The sequence below is a fragment of the Squalius cephalus genome (assembly GCF_949319135.1).
Source record: "Squalius cephalus genome assembly, chromosome: 8".
Lineage (NCBI taxonomy): Eukaryota > Metazoa > Chordata > Actinopteri > Cypriniformes > Leuciscidae > Squalius > Squalius cephalus.
This window is the reverse complement of record NC_137129.1, coordinates 8,421,631-8,439,517: the sequence shown is the minus strand read 5'-3', so window position 1 is coordinate 8,439,517 and position 17,887 is coordinate 8,421,631. Positions and strand designations below refer to the sequence as shown.

The window sequence follows — 17,887 nt, the reverse complement described above, 5'->3', positions numbered from 1 at the left end:
TGAATGCGGTTTCATCGGAGGACAAACATTATCATGGATGCATATCGATGCCCGCTTGAGCCTATCATCACTGCATAAAGCATAATGTGCTCAGGTAAAAAAATACACCCCCGATAACCTACATCTGTGTATCCTGGAGCTCGCGCTCACAAATTACATTCTTTAAAGTGTGGGTGTTGGGGATCTTTATTTGCTGCCGCATACAGTGCTTTGAAAGCTGGCTATTAACCTATAACACAAACAAAGATATATTCTAAAGCAGCACACTGATAGATATGACAAGTATTTTGCGAGCACCTTTAATGTATCATAACAGTTATAGGCCTTTGCTATATACTTGATATTTACATTGTCAGTGTATTCATGTTTAAATCAGTTTATATTGCAAAACATAAAATAACTCTTGGCATCTGGCTGCGTATCTCACCGTGCTGCCGAGATCTGTATATTCTATAGAAATTGAACCGGTTTCATTTTTTACATACTAAAATGTATTTACAAATACTTTAAATACTAAATATTTATTTAGAAACTAAATATGAATTACAATATTGTAATTATCAGTAATAATAAACGGTAACACTTTAGTTTAGGGTCCAATTCTCACTATTAACAAGTTGCTTATTAGCATGCATATTAATAGGATGTTAGTACTTATAAAGCATATATTAATGCCTTATTCTGCATGACCATATTCTACATCCCTTAATATACCAATACCTAAACTTAAAAACTACCTTACTAACTATTAACAATCAGTACTTAGGAGAGTCGAAAGTCGTAGTTAATAGTAAGTTAACAGTGCGAATTGTACCCTAAACTAAAGTGTGACCTAACAAATATTTGGTATTTTTACTGTTTTTATTCTCCATTTCAGACCAAAAGGTAACCTTATTCATAACAGATTAATGAGTTACACCAATATACTGATAACTCTAAATATCAGCTTATAGTCCTTATTCACAGAAGCGCCATCTTTGATTTTTAACGGGAATGAAAGCGAGGCTGTGAGGGATAGACATACATCTCTTCAGTGGGTTGTACTGTTATTTAAGACACGTCACCATAGAGCTTTATACAGTACAGATTGTTTCAAAGCAGCTTTGCAGGGATAACAGGACAATGATGCATTTCGGCTGTTGTTCAGCTGAAGTCAGTTAAGAGTTGATTCAGTTCCTTTGAACCATTTAATGTGTAGCAGACTGTTCTGCTGATGAAACGCTGCAAAAATATCTTTTCAAGAAAATTAATTTCAGTGGACAAAAAACTCCAGACGACATGCCCTGTGGAAAGTCTATCCCTCACAACCTCACTTTCATACCTTTCATGGCATTGCTCTGAATAAGGTCTATTGAATTAACTGGTAGTCGCAGTTAACATGCAAACCAATGACCCAGCAATGCAAGTAAACTGCGTTTGCAAGACTTTATTAATAAATTAGGTTATATCTCAGTAGTGACTCATTTGTGTCTCTGACAGAGTATTCTATTTGTTATGTCGGTTGTGATGTTAAAAAAAAAAAAAAAAAAAAAACCCTTACAAACCAAAGAGTACTATTCCAACATGTCAGCTGGAAACTTACGGACTCATATATTCTCCTCTCATGCAGTTACAGATGGAGAATTTTGACTGTACCACTTCTGCATGAGATTTTTATAATTTCTCGTGTCAAGAAAGAGTCAGTTGGCGATATATTTCCTTCTCCCTTACCGCAAAACGTTTGTAATCCACAGTAATCCACTTTCCTGTCACATATCACACATGCACACTTCAATAAGCCGACAGAACGTGGATTAATGCGTTTACATTTTGGGCAAAATTGGGGTACGGGGCACAAATCTAGCCGTGTCGATTGGTTTATGCTTAAGCCGTTTATGACTTTACTGTGATAAAGGAAAACGGGTTAACGCATTTACATGACCACATGAATTGTTGGCTTATTAAGCATAATTAAGTTAAGAATGTGCATGTTAAATGTGCTCAATGATACACTACTCTTTAAATGTTTGTGAAATATTATTACAATTTAAAATAACTAATAATAATAATTTTTGAAAATGTAATTTTTAGCATCTATTACTCCACTCTTAAGTGTCACATTATGCTTCAGAAATCATTCTAATACGCTGATTTGCTGCTCAGGAAACATTTCTTATTGTCAATCAGCTTTGCTGCTTATATATTTGTGGAAACGTTGATACATTTTTTTCTGGATTATTTGATGAGTAGAACGTTCAAAAGAACAGTATCCAAACTTTTGAGTGGTACTGTGCATGGGCCATCAGTGCAAAATGTAACACTTTGGCTAAAAGCAGACTAAATTGAAAAATAGCCCAGATATATAGTTGTATAAACACAATAGCAGAATCTCTATCCGGTTGACACATTTTTACCATCATACTGCTCTAATTCCATTCTGCCCCAGCAAAATGGGGAAGAGCATGACCCTCTAGACAGAATCTCAGACAAAAACCTCATCATCCCAGGCCTTTCACTATGGCGCCAAATGGAAATTAACTCGCTCAGGTCGCCCTTATCCCCTAATCCACTTTGAAATGGACTGTCAAAGGCTGAATGTAAACAATAGTTTTGGTGGCAGATTCTGACAGAAGAGCAGAAGGCATGTCAAAACTGCTCCTTTAACAATGGCAGCTGAAGATTATCTACTGTACGAGACGGGTTGGCATCTAAAAAGGGATTTTCAACTTAAAATGTCACCCTTCGTGACAATGAATTGCAAATATGGCCCCCGGAAAAATATACATAAAAAAAAAAATGGTATTCATTTCGTGATGTCAAGGAAAAGGATAAATGTCACAAGTCTATTGTCAACACAGGCCATCCAGGCTTGTTTTGTTCGCCGCAAACAGTTTTGACATAATTGATCATTTCCTAAGCTCCGCCTCCTTGGTTACGGTTGCTAGCTCAGGCTGAACGTCCAGTAAGAACGAGGTCTCTGTGAACATTGCAATCAGTACATATATGAATTAACGTTATGTTGGTAACATGAAGTTAAAAGGTACATGTTCTTGCCAGTATTTTGCATGTTCATTTCACAGTTTCATCCACAGCACAAACTTCTTAAGATTTCTTTAAATATTTGGAAGAGGCAACAATAGCTATGTTTACATCCAACTATTTTAATGCACATTTTGGGATAACGCATGAAAAAAGCTGAATGGAAATGCCAAGATGCAAATAAAAACTTCTAAATATGTGCATAAAAAAACGTATGCGATCAATTGAGGCAGATACATCTTTTATCTGATAAGATGATGTGCATAAACTACACTCTAAAAAGTGCGTATGGCTTGTCATTAGTTTAAAGAACTTTTTATACTTGATCTGACTCAATACATTCGCTTTTCTGGCTTGTCGTTGGTCTAATGTAATTGAGTTTATTTGTCTTGAAGTAAAACAATTTGTTTGGGTGTAATTTAAAATAATTGCTTTAAATCAAATTACAATTTTACGTCCACGTCCAAACCACGTGACTACTGACGTCATCAAGCTTGGGTCGAGAATTTTCTGTTCGGCCGCCATCTTGTTTTGCTGTATGAAGACCGTTGCGGATCCACAGTATTGGTGAGTAATCCTAAAAATAAGTTTTATTTAAGTTTTATCGCCGTTGATATACATTTGTATAATATTAAAGTAGAATTCAATGCATTCATGCATGTGTTTGGTTGAATATCTGTTTTATTTTGGTCAGCGTCATCTGATATTTCAAGTGTAGGCTACAGTTAATGTTAGCTATAACTGTTAGGCCTAGTAACGATGGATAGCCATAAGAAACGTTAGTTACGTTAGATAATTTGTGGACTTTTAATTACATTATTTATTTGGGTTTTTCCTGCATTGAGAATTACAAGGCGACCGCCTCCGTCAAATGGCGTGCCCTATCCGGCTGTCCTCAAAACTCAGACAGGCTTAGATTAGGCCTGTCGCGATAAATAATCAGAAATATTGTTACTCAATCATTCACAAATTATAATATAATGATTTAAGTGGTGTAAAGCCATTTCATATCTTGTTGTGAGGGACAGAAGAAATTTTACATCGTTAAATTAAAGTTTGCGCTAACTCGTCTTCCCTCCGCTGCAGCTGTCAATCATTCTCCATTCAGCATTCAAACAGCGCGTCGCGGTAAAACTCCTCGTCTACCAAATTTAATAATCGTGACAGCCCAAGTTCAGATACCTATTTTCCAAGCAGGATTTTACCACCTTCAACTCATTTTGATACAGGAAAAATCCTAAAATAGTATATAATTGTTACTATCGGTAGAGATTGTAACGTTATACATTGCGTGTATACATTTCGTTCATTGAGTGGATTGCATAAGTTTCTGACATTTGATTGATGTAGAAACATTGGTGAATGAGAAAAAATAAAGTAGCAATAGTGGTTAATACTTTAAAATGAGTCAAGCAACAGTTAAGTTGGTGTGATTATGCTTCAAATCAAATGACAAGTTTGCATTCTGTTTAAGCCACGTGAGTGACCACGCACGGACACAATTCTTCTCGACCATCATCATCTTCTGCTGCAGGATAACCTCATGGTGGACACACAATTACATATGGTGAGTAATCTTACAAATTAAGTTAAGTTTGTTTCTATCATACATTTATAATCACATGAGGATCAGTTAACTGATTAATGCAAACGTGTTTTATCAAATAATTCAAAGTTTGAATTCAAAGTGGACATCAGAGAATTTACACTTTATCAATATATTGCACAGCACTGAATTGAGTTCTTTTTAGTGTCATATGGCGTTTGAATGGTCATAGATATTTTATTTTAATTGAAAATGTCTACCTAGTCAAGTATTCACTTTAACACATTTGGTTGTGTCTTAAACATTTGCCAAAAAATCGAGTTTGTCTTTGTTGGTATGTGTGTTAATTCTTAAAGTGACAGTAGCCTCATATATACATACTACTGTATAACCTTAAAAGAATAAATATATGGTAAATACTTGATTGATCAATTACGTTGTTGAAGTTTTAACACACTGCAGTAGGTTCCGATTACGTCATAAAAGTTTAAACATGCATACACGCACGCAATGACCTATTACATAATACGTTACACAAAATACATTATTTTATGAAATCTGTATGACATGACATCTTTGCAACTTTGAAAATAATTATTGATAAACGTTCAAATTACACCAACTTATTTAACGTATTATTTATAAATATCTAAACTTGCACAATTTTTGGCTCTTAGGTGCAAAAGCATATCCATGCATTTTAATATTCTTTATGAAAGTTGGTGATTGCTGTGTTTCTCTTTTTTAAGATACAGATGTTGAAAGACAACAGTTTGGAGTCATTGTAGTCCAGTCAGAAGATAACGGTAAGTAATTGGTCTCTTTTTGGTAAGAGCAGTTGAATTTATGAATTAACTCTCTGAGTAAGAATTGTTTCCTTTTTTTTTTTTTTTTGCTTGTGTGTCTTTCAGATTGGCCAGAAAGATGAAGCACAGAGAGAACTTGGACAGTTTTTGTGCTCTGTGAAAGTGATGGTCTAAGCACTCCCCTGGACATCAGCATTGTCATTGATGGTATTGAGGTTTTACATGAGTTGTCCTCAGTTGCATCTGCTTGTGCCATGATGTTTGGAATCACGTACTGAGAACTTGAGGTGTCCTGAAGTACTTAAATATACCTTTGAGGCCTTTCAAAAAATTTTCATGGACATAGCGAAGATGCAAATGGATTTTAAAGGGTTAATTCATCCAAAAATGAAAATTCTGTCAGTATTTACTCACCCTCAAGTTGTTCCATCCCTGTAAGACTTTCGTTCATCTTCTTGACGTGTTCACAAAAGCAACACAACGCATGCGCAAGAACTGAGAAGATGTAGTGTTTAAAATGGTTCTAAAGTGTGCATTTACTGGATGTCCGAATCGTGAAAAACCAACGAGAAAACGTATAAGTTCCTTGACAATGCTGCTAAATGAATGGCTTACCTTTCAGCCTTTCCCATCAAATGATCGTGAGCATCATCTTCTCAGTTTTCGCGCATGTGTCGTGGTGCTCTCGTGAGCTCACTCAAGACCCAAACTCAAGAAAATTAATAGTTGAATAAAGTTGAAAGTTTTGTTTGTTTTTTGTACACAAAAAGTATTCTTGTCGCTTGATAAACTTAAGGTTGATCCACTGTAGTCACTTGGACTATTTTAACAATGTCTTTACTAACTTGTCTTGGCCGGCAGAATGAAATTACATAGCAACCTATGAAGGAGTGAGACAGCTCTCAGATCTCATTGAAAATATTTTAATTTGGTGAACTAACCCTTTAAATGTTCCTGCATGTCATGTCTTTTAAGGAGCTTTCAATGTTGATTTGTTTCAATGTTTTTTTTTTTTTCAATGAATTGATGTTACATTGGATGATTTATCAATGCCATATTAAGGGCTTTTCAATGTTTTCTGTTACATTCCTAAATTTAATGCAAGATAATCTGAAATGTCAAGTGACAATTTTACTATAGCAAATGGAATTGATGTATACATTTATTGATGGATGTTTTTTTTGTTGTTGTACAAAATTACATTGTTGACGGTTTTATTATTGAATGTATTTTTTTATTTATTTATTAAGTCATGCACTAAAACGGTTTCAGTATTGACTTTTGTAAATCAAATGCATCACATGTTTTAACAAGTGGAAATTCTGGTTTCTGTGAGTTTGTTGGAAGATTGCACTAAATAAACAGTTAAATGTTTGATTCCAGAGTGTAAAAGGCTTATTTTTTCAGACAAAAATTTGGTGATATTTCATGTTTGTAATTTTGTTTTGTGTTTATTTTGATATTTAATATATAAAAGTTTTAAAAATTAAGTTAATCCAAATAATAATTTTTAATTTAATGCTAATTAAACAAATCTCTTTGGTTGAAAGAGTATTTTTACTTTAAGTTGACTATGGAAATGTGATTTGAGTAAATTAATTTTTTTAAGTTGAGATAAAGTAAACCGATTACTTGTAACAAGTTGAAGTAATTTTTTTACTTTGATCCAACGACTCATTTTTTTCAGTGTACAATGGAAACACATTTACAGTATAAATCCCTCGATGCACAAAAACAAAAAAAAAAAACAAAAAAAAACTCTTTGTCTCAACAGTGGATGTGATTTGATAACTGGACTAACCAGTGGACTAAGTTCATTGCACAAGATTTCAAATGTTGGTTTTATCATTCTGAAATGCCTGAGCCAAAGTCTGTCATCAGAATGCTTTGGTATAATAACCTCCCATCCGAATGCAAAATAACATGACAACGTTTATTGCGTTTCGACTGCAATAAATTTATGATGCAAGTCATTTATGATGTAGGAAAAAAAGAGCCACAGTGGCTTCCCAGATGGCAGCAACTTCCAATTTTATTAGATATTTTGCCAATTTCCCAGGAAGTGACGATTTTTTTCTCTTGAACACATGGCATGGAAACGCTGCTGTATTCACAAATGTTTTATGCTATATTCCAATGTTGCGTATTACAGTAGTTAAATTCGCAAATTTGGATGCAGTAATACCATATTAGCTCTCTGATACCTTGTTATATGACTGTTAGTACACAACGTTTTATAAAATTTTTGGATAACCTCTGTAAAATTACGTTTAAAACAATTCAAACATACCGATTATCCAGAGACTTAGACATTACAAAACAGCAAAAGTTTCTCTGATAATAAGCTAGAACAGTAATTAAAGGTAGGATTAGTCAGAAACATGTGTAAGGGGGTTAGCAAAGGGTCAGATATTTTGAAGAATGTCGGTAATCAATTATTGATGGGCCCCATTGACTTCCATAGGTTTTTTTTTTTTTTTTTTTTTTTTTACTATGGAAGTCAATGGGGTCCATCAACTGTTTGATTACCCATATTCTTCAAATTATCTTCTTCATCATTATCTTGCCCAAATACGTGTCCAGCTGCTAGTGAACTTTATAATTAATAGGGAAATATCAAATCACTGAAAATAATGTTAACAAGTAATGTTTCGAAAACGTCCGAAGCTGAAAACGCACACATCCAAACATGTATTGTGATATCATTGGCTGTCTAATAATGAAGAAGAGTGGGATTTCAAAACGAGCAAGAGATGTGGAGATACTTGCAGCATTTGTTATAATTCAGAAGATAAAAGGTGAATATAAAGCCATTTTATTAGATTAGTATGGCACTGTGTGCATGTACCATCTAATATGCATTGATGTGAGTTTTCACATGCATGCAGTGACATACTGTATATAATACATATCTATGATATACAAATATACATAATATATGATCAACTGATTCATATTTTATATAAATTCAAAAGAATTTTGAATAGGAGAAAAATAATGCAAATAATTTATAAATTATTGAATAATATTAGTCGTATAAGAAAATAAATGAAAAGAGCACCTAAATGCCATCAAGAGAAAAAAGCTTTGAAATTTTCATGTCACTATGGTGACAGAAGGGTGGAATAACAAATTCAACACGGATGTGTGCATGGCATGCTGTGCGTCACTGATAAAAAGCATATTTTATTTATATATAACACAGTATATTTAAGTATAAACATTGGACATTTGAGTGTGGAGAAAGTCAAAAGAGTCTGCGAAGAAAAGAAGCCACATTACGTGTGAGATTCTTCAACCCTTAATTTGCATAATGGCATGTGATGCACTCTCAGCATTCACAATCTATTTTCTCTCTCTGAATATGAGAGAACAAAAACAAGAGCGAGAGGGGAACACAGAGAAAAAGGGAAAGCCTATAGCAATCAGATGCAGCATAAGAGTTTTTAAATGGGACTCAATGGAATCAAGCATCTTGCATCATGCCCTTGTCGAAATGTCAAGCACAGGGTTTCTTTTGACGAGACTGGCATGTGGCCATCGTCGTCATGTGTATATGTCCGATTATGTCCGCAAAAGATATGATTCTCATATCAGAGGAAAGCTAAAAGAAGCAAGGAGAGGTATTTGATGGAAAGAAAGACATGGTATGATGTATTCAACAAGAGGATGTGACAGATCAGATGTCAGGTAGAGAGAGAGAGAGAGAGAGAGAGAGAGAGAGAGGCTGTGATTTAATAGCTGGGTGCACCTGCAGCCTGGATATCCTCTGCATCTCAATGAGCTTTGCGTTCCCTCTACCCATCACTGTCCTTCCTTTCTACTCTTTCAATCCCTCAATCTTTCTCTCTGTATGCTTGCTCACTCTTTTACTCGTTCTTCAGGATAACCGTAAACAAAGCTATCCTTATAAAGAAATACTGAAATGATCAATATTTATTACATTAAATCAATAATTGCCACAGAATGATTTTTATTTCAAGTGAACCTGTATTTCATGTAGTCAGGTTTCTTTATCCTTAATGCTGGTTTTTGAAGATGAGAGCATATCACACAGCATGTCCATGTTGGCTATTCTACTAAATGAATATAAATTTGAAATTTAATATGAATCGAAATATCATGTAGTTTAATTGGATGCACAGCCTTTGATGTCAACAACAGGAGAGAGCAAGGAAGGTTAAAAACTCCCATAAGTATTTTGTCCTGGCTTTTGGCCCTTTGTGGTACAGTATAGTCACATGGCAATATATAATTTCCCTTCACTTTATAGAACAAATTGCATTGTTGGAATTAAAAGGGCAGACTTGACAGAACAACCTTGTCTAACACAGTGTACAGATTTGATGTATTTCCCAAGGTGTTTCTCAAAAAAAAAAAAAAAAAGAAAAAAAAGTTGTTTTTTGTTTGTTTCTAGAGCTTTTATATGTAAAATAATTAAATACATAAAACACAAATTCTCATTGTAAATGTATTGCATTTAACAAAGTTCAAAAACAAGTGATGGATAATTGTTTTGTCAACCTAACTATGCACATTTATATACTTGATCCCTTTATTTTATTTTTTGATTGACCCTCAAAACAGACCTGTCTCACTCCACAAAGGATCTCAGTACAACGCATAAGATCACCTTCCTTCTCCTCCTCCTCCTCCTCCTCCTTCTGCCTGTCTCTCATCCCTCTCTCTTGAGTTTGACGAGGCAGGCATATTTAATGTGACTGACAGTCTGAGGCAGTACCCTGACCAAATGGAGCGGGTGTCAGCTGGGTATGTTGGCGCTAGGTATAAGGGGCTTTTCATATAGCCGAAACAATTAACTGCCGACACCTACATTAATGTTAGGATGAATTACACAGGTTCATTGAAAGCACTCCACCATGAAGGTTTAGGAGGAACATGCTTGGGCCTGCTATAGTTATTTATATATTTTTTTTAATAAAATGTGTCCTCCTCCTTCACACTGTCCCAAACCCCAGCCTCTGTCTGTTCTCTCTGATATATGCGTATGCTGAAAATGATAACGCCTCATGTCTGTTATTTGTTTAATTTGTTTAATTTTTCTGCCAAAAAGCTGAAATGCAGTCCACAAATTGCTTGCAGTAAACAAACAGCCCAATTGCTTCTTACTTACATCGCAGACAAGGCCAAACACAGGAAGGGATAACTTAAGTCTGTTTGATATTTAATGAGGTGCAAAATCTGAGAATCATGTTTTTTAATTTTTTTTATATATAAATATTGTGTTGATTATATAAATTATAATGACAAAAGCGGTATTAAATTTTTTTCACTAGTGGTCCTAGACTTTAGGATCTCACAGTATTCATATTGGGGCATCCAACAGAGGCGTTTTAGTCCTGTACACAATGAAGACTATACAGAGAGCTCAGAGAGATAATTCTCCTATGCTGAGCATAGAGACAAACATAATGAGGAGGAACTGAAGAGTTTATGGAAAATGCCATATCAAATCACATAAAAGCAGCTGGAGGAAAGATAGATGAGCGTTAAGCATTCTCATGGGGTTTGCTTGACAGGCTCTGAGGTATTTCATCCCACCTCTAAGCCAATAGCAATAATGAAGCTTCATATAGCACAGATTCAACCATCATGATCAATAGACCCATCATGCATTGCAACACAGTGGGGGTGGATTTTATAGTATATAAACCAAAGGACTGGTCTTTTGTAAAACGCAGAGGGAGGAAGTTACTAAGAATGAATTGTCTTTTACAATGCTTATGGTTAGTGAATAAGGCATTTACATCAAAGTACCATGGTGTAACTGTTTAATATAGTCTGTTTAAAGAGATAGTTAATTCAAAAATGAGAATTCTGTCAGCATTTACTTTACTTGCATTATTTTATCATAGACTTTCTTTCTTCTTTTGGAAAAGCTCCCAAAGCTTTTTTTCTTTTTCTCTCCATACAATGAAAATCAATGGGGTTCAATGATATCCAATTGAAAAAAAAATAAATTAAAAAAAAAATAATAATTTGAAGCAGACAGTGCTTAAAAATATCTTCTTTTGTGTTCCACAGAAGAAAGAACGTATGAAACTTCATGCTGGCCAAGTCTGGTTTGGTTTAGGCTTGTTATGTGGAGATTTAGCTTGTGGACCAGCATAGTCATGACAAAACTCAAACAGATTGGTATTTATCTTCAATCTAGCTGACTAAGGGACGTAGTGGTTAGGCTAGAGAAAAGGACCATACGGGACCAAAACACTGCACATGCTGGTGTCTGAAATAGCTTACTATCACATGAAGGTGGAGGTCCTTCAAACTCGAGATGAGTCCCCAGGCGACAGGTTTGAATGCTGTTCCCATTTAGGTGATATCCTGGCAAACATCTGTAACGCACTATATCACCTGTGGAACGAGAGGGAGTGAACAGATGTAAGCATATTCATCATTGCTTTATCAATTGTCTTTCAGATGCACTTTCTGTAATATTATGGAGAACATGGGATTTCTGAGATGCTCGGAACAACAGGAGCAGCATCTGGCTGTTCCTGCCATTGCCTCGCTCACAACTTGATGAAGGCCATGTCCCCTCCCTGTCTTGCTTAATGGCTGACAGTGACAATAAAAGAATAAAAGGGAGAAGGAGAGAGTGAGTCAAAGGGAGACTCAACGTGCTGGCGCTGCATTGCAGTGTAATTAAGGAAGCGCCACACCGCATGGTTTACATTCATAACACCCATAGGCTGCTACCTGAGGGCCGCTCAGATCTCTGAAGCAAATCTCCCTGTTGCCACACAAACATTCAGGCACTCTGTGACTCAGCTAAGAGGAACAAAAACACCTAGTGGTTTTATAATGTAGCATTTAACTTGAAGAATTGGAACACAAGCTTGCAAAGAAAAAAAAAGCGAGGCATGCTGTGAAATACATATTTAGGAATGTGTTTGTGGCTGAGAACGTGGATTCATGGCCATCCAAACACAACGACCTTAGTTAAATCACTGAATTAAGCGAATAAATTGGATGTGGTGGATAATCAGTGATCAAAACAGTGATTCAGTGTAGGTTTGTGCCAAAGACCATGACTGTTTTAACCCCGACAGAGGCTCTACAAACACGCTTCATTCCAGAGAGATCAAACAACCCTGCACCAACCCCTAACAACCCATTTAGAACAATTAATATAAATGAATGCATTTTTTTTTTCTCCATGCCAGAAAAGCAGTGCATTGATTTACCAATGGATTTCAGAGACAACAGAGGCTGGTGACTCATCATTAGAGGACCAATGAAGTCATGATTGTTTTATTATTTATAAGTGTTTTCTGTGGGTACTCAAAGGTGAAACCAACAGTTTTCATAAACGATTCAAAAGAAAAAAAAGTTAAATTGCTTGAATACAATCTAGAAAAAAAAGAAAACCTCTTAGAGATGGACAGCCAATGGGGGTGGGGATGGGGGGTGCGGGAGGTGTGTGTGTGGCTGGCTCTGCTATTCTGGGAACATTATTAATGAGAGGCGCTCAAGCCTGAAAATGAACTGGCAGCCTGCGTCTCTGCTCAAAATGTTCCACTTATACTGGGCCAGGCCGAGTCCACCAACACAAACACACACAAGCAGGCATACAAATCAGATTGTAAATGATGTAAAATCAATTCGAACTCACCTATCTTAAATTCTTTACTGGCCATCAGTATTTCTGCATTAGGAATTATGGGAGGTGGCAAACAAAACTGAAGTCTATAGGCTAGAAGAAAAAGAGACAGAGGTAAAGAGAACAGGTTCAGACATGTCATATTGCATTGGGGTTATTCATTGTGAAAATAAAGAACAGTTCTAAATGACAAAAAAATATATTTTCATTTAGGGTTTAGCTGAATAGCTAAAGGATAGCCCCTGTTAGATCCAAAGATAATTTTCTACATTGAAAGCCATGCATTGTATTGTAGTAGATGTTTGAGCAGTTCTTTTTTCTTTTTTGGATGGCTTTTTATGTGTGACATGGCTGTTGTGATGCTGACAGCTATCAGTGTTGTCATGTCGTAATCTACCTGCAGCTCCATTGGATTGAAAAAACTGTATTCAGTCCTAAGCACCCATGCAGAGTTGCAGTACTCAGGTCTGGACACGGTCTAAAATCCTTCTTGAATCCAAGACCATATTTTCATGGTCTTGTCATGAACTAAGGAACATTTGATTGGCACTGGTTTTTGATGGTCTTGAGTACCACAGCACTTTGATACATTTTGTGGTCTGTGCCGAAATGTGCCTTCTGAATCATTCAGACCCTCTTTAGATCTTTGTCTTGCCTCCAACTGAACCTACTTTTTCGACTACAACTCTGCAATAATGTATTTAATCACATCTTTCCACGGGATCCTGCGGCAATCAGGCAACTGCTATTGAGATGTATGGGAATGCCAACGGTAACTTTCTCTTGAACCAATTACCTTGGTAGTTGATCTTGAACAGTCCACCTTTCTCAGAATTGCTTCGGAAACGTATCAGAACTTGATTAGAAGTGCTGCTTGGTGGGTTGTTGGCCTCTCCCTCTGTAAACACTCCGAGTTTGCGAGCTGTTTCCTGAGGTCCATCCCTGTTGAAGACACAACCCACTAACCTTGCATACTCAATGGGACAGGAGAACACCACATTCCTTGTTGCCTGACAATGCACAGCAAGTCAGAACCCACCCATATAACCAGGCTGATTTGAGAAACGTTTAGTTGAATATTGATTACTTTACTGATTTGAGGGACAATTCTAGCCATACTGATTACCTCTCTGATTTCAGAGAATCCTCTCACACTCTTACGGTTCTTTCACGCTCAGTTCAGACTCAGCCTCTGTGTCAAGGCATTGTGAGACCGACACCATCGTCTACAAGGACATCACATAGGGGGTTACCTTTACAATCCTCTTGTGGGAAGGAAACAACTTGGCACCAACCCAATCCCAGTTTTAACCATGACCATTCAGCTTCAAAACCATCTGTTTGTGGCCAACTGAGCTCTACAGATTATGTCCTATCCTGTGCATTCAGAAAAGAATCTGGTTGGCTAAAGGGAGTGCTGGGTCACTGAACTGAGACCAAGCTGTCTTGACAGAGCTTTTCTTTACTCTTCTGGTTATACTGTACCTTTAGTTTGAGTTGAAGTGGATGTATCATGCATGTAAGAGAGTAGATAATGCCTCAAGAACAAGTAGGGAACCATAGATAAAAAAAAAAAAAAAAATGCTTCAGTTAATCCAAAACAGAAAATTGCAGAGATTAATTGAAGATTCAATGAATTTAGAGAAGGTGTGTAATTAGACTGCATCTTTATCTGTTTTAAGGGGAACCTGTACATACAGGCCTCAAGTGACTCAATTAAAAGGCCAATTAATTAGCCACCAGTCTGCATGTGCTATAAATATGCTCCCTCCCAGAAAAGAAAGTGACAAACAGAGAAAGAGAATTTTTAGAAGCACAATCGTTACAGGAAGTTGAACAACTCACCAGACTGTGATGAAATCTTGGGGGCCATGGACTTGCAAGAGGGTGAAATTAAGACGAATTCCCAAGCCTGATGCCACTGTAATCAGCCAGCTGCAGTCCGCAGAAGCGGGGTAGTCCTCTGGGTAACCGGGGGAGAAGATAGTGCCATTTTCTGATGTAATGTTACCTCCACATGGCACTAAAAGGGAAAAATGAAAATGAAAACAATTGGAAAAATTGGAAAAGTTTTTGTAGAAACCAAATATTAAAGAAACACCATCACAGAAAGCAGCCTTGGCAAACAGAGGAGAATGCAGACACCAGGATAGGGGCAGGGCGACATGGGTGAAAATCCCCACTGGCTTCTAAAACACCACTCAGTAGTCTTTCTCAGTAGTTCACTTTCCATGTCCAACTCCATCTTAGAAATCCCTCTTGCAGGCAATGCTTTGCATTTATATAGACGTCTCCATGTTTCCAATGATTCAAATGAGCCCCAGACATATGAAATCAAATCCCCTTCCTGCTCTTGCTGATCCCTGATCCCATGCTGCTGCTGCCCCCGAGTCGGAGGGGAAATAATCAATGCGATTTGGCTGGCGAAATAAAGATAGGCCCACAACTTGAACGCACACATAACGACAGTCATAATACACTCTCACTCTGACTGTACTCTCAGCGGTTTCTTGCACCGTCAAGGTCTCTCCGTCCCCACATCCCCACTCATTCCCGCCCTCTCTATCCTTCTACAATTCTTTATACACTCTTTCCTCCTCCTTAATTTCCTCTCGTCTCCGATGGAATGCTGAGAGGGGTGCCTACGTTGTAAATGAAGTATCGATCACAGCATTGATTAAAAAAAAAACATGCCACGCTATCAAGCAGAAATGCATGGTGACGTTATCGATTGGGCAAAAAAGTTGAGTGGTGAGTGGGGATGGGAGGAATGTGGTGAACTGAAAAAGAGGAGGGAACCATAGATAAAGGACAGGCCAAGTTGGTTGATATGGACAGGTGCGACAGTGGAAGAGAAAATCGATCATCTTTTTAATGCCTGGAAGAGGAAATCTATGTACATGACACCCTGGGCATTAACTACTGGTGGTAGCATGTGTAGGTGATAGCTAGGGCAGTAGGGTTGTAAAGTACTTATAATTTTAATTAAGTAAACAATAATATATATACGTATAATATATAATGCAGAAATCAGGATAGGGGCAGGGCGACATGGGTGAAAATCGGCCAGCAGCCATATCACCCTGTAGCCCAAGACTGGTTGCCCACTGAAGCTAAGCAGAGCTGAGCCTGGTTAGTACCTGGATGGGAGACCTCCTGAGAAAAACCAGGTTGCTGCTGGAAGAGGTGTTAGTGAGGCCAGCAGGGGGTGCTCACCCTGTGGTCTGTGTGGGTCCTAATGCCCCAGTGTAGTGACGGGGACACTATACTGCCAAAAGAGCACCGTCCTTCGGATGAGACGTTAAACCGAGGTCCTGACTCTCTGTGGTCATTAAAAATCCCAGGATGTCCTTTGAAAAAGAGTAGGGGTGTAACCCCGGCATCCTGGCCAAATTTGCCCCTTGGCCCCTGTCCATCACCTCCTAATCATCCCCATATACTGATTGGCTTCATCACTGTCTCCTCTCCACCAGTAAGCTGGTGTGTGGTGGGCGTTCTGGCGCAATATGGCTGCCGTCGCATCATCCAAGTGGATGCTGCACATTGGTGGTGGGTGAGGAGATTCCCCCATCTATGTAAAGCGCTTTGAGGTCTCAGAAAAAGCGCTATATAAATGTAACAAATTATTATTATTATTATTATTATATATAAAATATATATGTACAATTTATGTACAATATTGTAAGAATTTGTTCTTAACTTGAGTACTTGATTTTACGTCAATTTTACGTAAGTGCATTTCATTGTAAAATGTAGTTAGCCACAGCTCTAATCATTCGTGCCTCTGAAAACATCTCATCAGTCACCACAACAAAGTCTTTGACCTAAAGCAACGCACTATGAAAATACTATATAGTATTTTACTACAGGTGAAGATTTTACTATACAGATACAATGATAAAATTCGGATTAATCAGGACATTTGACCACAGCATGTCCATAGCCAGTTTATTTCATCAGTTTCAAAAGCTAATATAAAATGATACACTTATTTTATATCTTGAGACCGATACTTTGACTACAGTATAATTTATCTGTCTATGAGAGAGAGAGAGAGAGAGAGAGAGAGAGAGAGAGAGAGAGAGAGAGAGAGAGAGAGAGAGAGAGAGAGAGAGAGAGAGAGAGAGAGAGAGAGAGAGAGAGAGAAAGAGAAATGGCAGTTTGAAGTGCATTAAACCAATAATGTGGTAATCTTTCATGTTTTTTTGGGGGGACTCTTATTCTTACTTACTGGTACTCTCAGCTGTGACTTTACAGTCCCTTCAAAAATGTAATTCACCTGTTGCGTTTATATACTGTATATACTGAACGCATTCTGTGAACAAAAGAGTCATATCTTTCATCTTGACAGTGCACATATTACACAGCATGGGAGTATGGTGCGTCACATTAATTTTTTCCCTTTTCACTCTGTGTAACATCAGAGCTCTCGATTCCTACAAATTCAATTACGCACACTGCAAGAGTGTTTTAACAAGGCCAAGGTTGATGCTAAGTTTTTCATTGTGTAGAGTATTGTAACACAGAGTGGATGAATAATGTGTGTTTCTATTTGCAGGTTCACCTGTGCAGCGATGCTGGGCAAAGCACCAGTGCCTGAACAAGGAGACGAGGCTGCAAATGCTATGTCAGCCCCTTGAGTACCTCCCTGGAGCCTCTTTATTCCCACACGAGCATTCAGCATCCCCAGTGCATATGCTACCTCGTGACCCACTGCATAATTAACTCATTGAATCAACAGAAAAAAAAATGAGCATGAGAATGTGGGTCAAGGATAAACTCGATTCCTTTCCCATCATCCCCTTGGATAAGATATTAGAACGAAGCCATTAAGTCTGTAGGGATGGTTTATAGTAAAGAATTTGCATTCATGTGCAGTTGCCCTCTTTGACA

General features: G+C 37.3%; 1 protein-coding gene and 1 long non-coding RNA gene across 2 annotated transcripts in view; one reads left to right on the top strand and one right to left on the bottom strand.

Moving 5' to 3' along the window:
• Nucleotides 1-17,887, bottom strand: part of csmd2 (CUB and Sushi multiple domains 2) — a 305,472-nt gene that overhangs the window by 36,214 nt on the left and 251,371 nt on the right. The window contains exons 43-46 of the mRNA XM_079877810.1: nucleotides 14,840-15,017; nucleotides 13,791-13,936; nucleotides 13,007-13,087; nucleotides 11,632-11,745 (exon numbers count right to left, since the gene is read on the bottom strand). Of these exons, the coding sequence (XP_079733936.1) occupies nucleotides 11,632-11,745; nucleotides 13,007-13,087; nucleotides 13,791-13,936; nucleotides 14,840-15,017 (519 nt within the window). The remainder of the gene's footprint in view (nucleotides 1-11,631; nucleotides 11,746-13,006; nucleotides 13,088-13,790; nucleotides 13,937-14,839; nucleotides 15,018-17,887) is intronic.
• Nucleotides 4,519-5,666, top strand: LOC307162483. The gene is made up of 3 exons (XR_013821930.1): nucleotides 4,519-4,585; nucleotides 5,314-5,370; nucleotides 5,476-5,666. It is a non-coding gene; the product is annotated as an uncharacterized lncRNA (long non-coding RNA).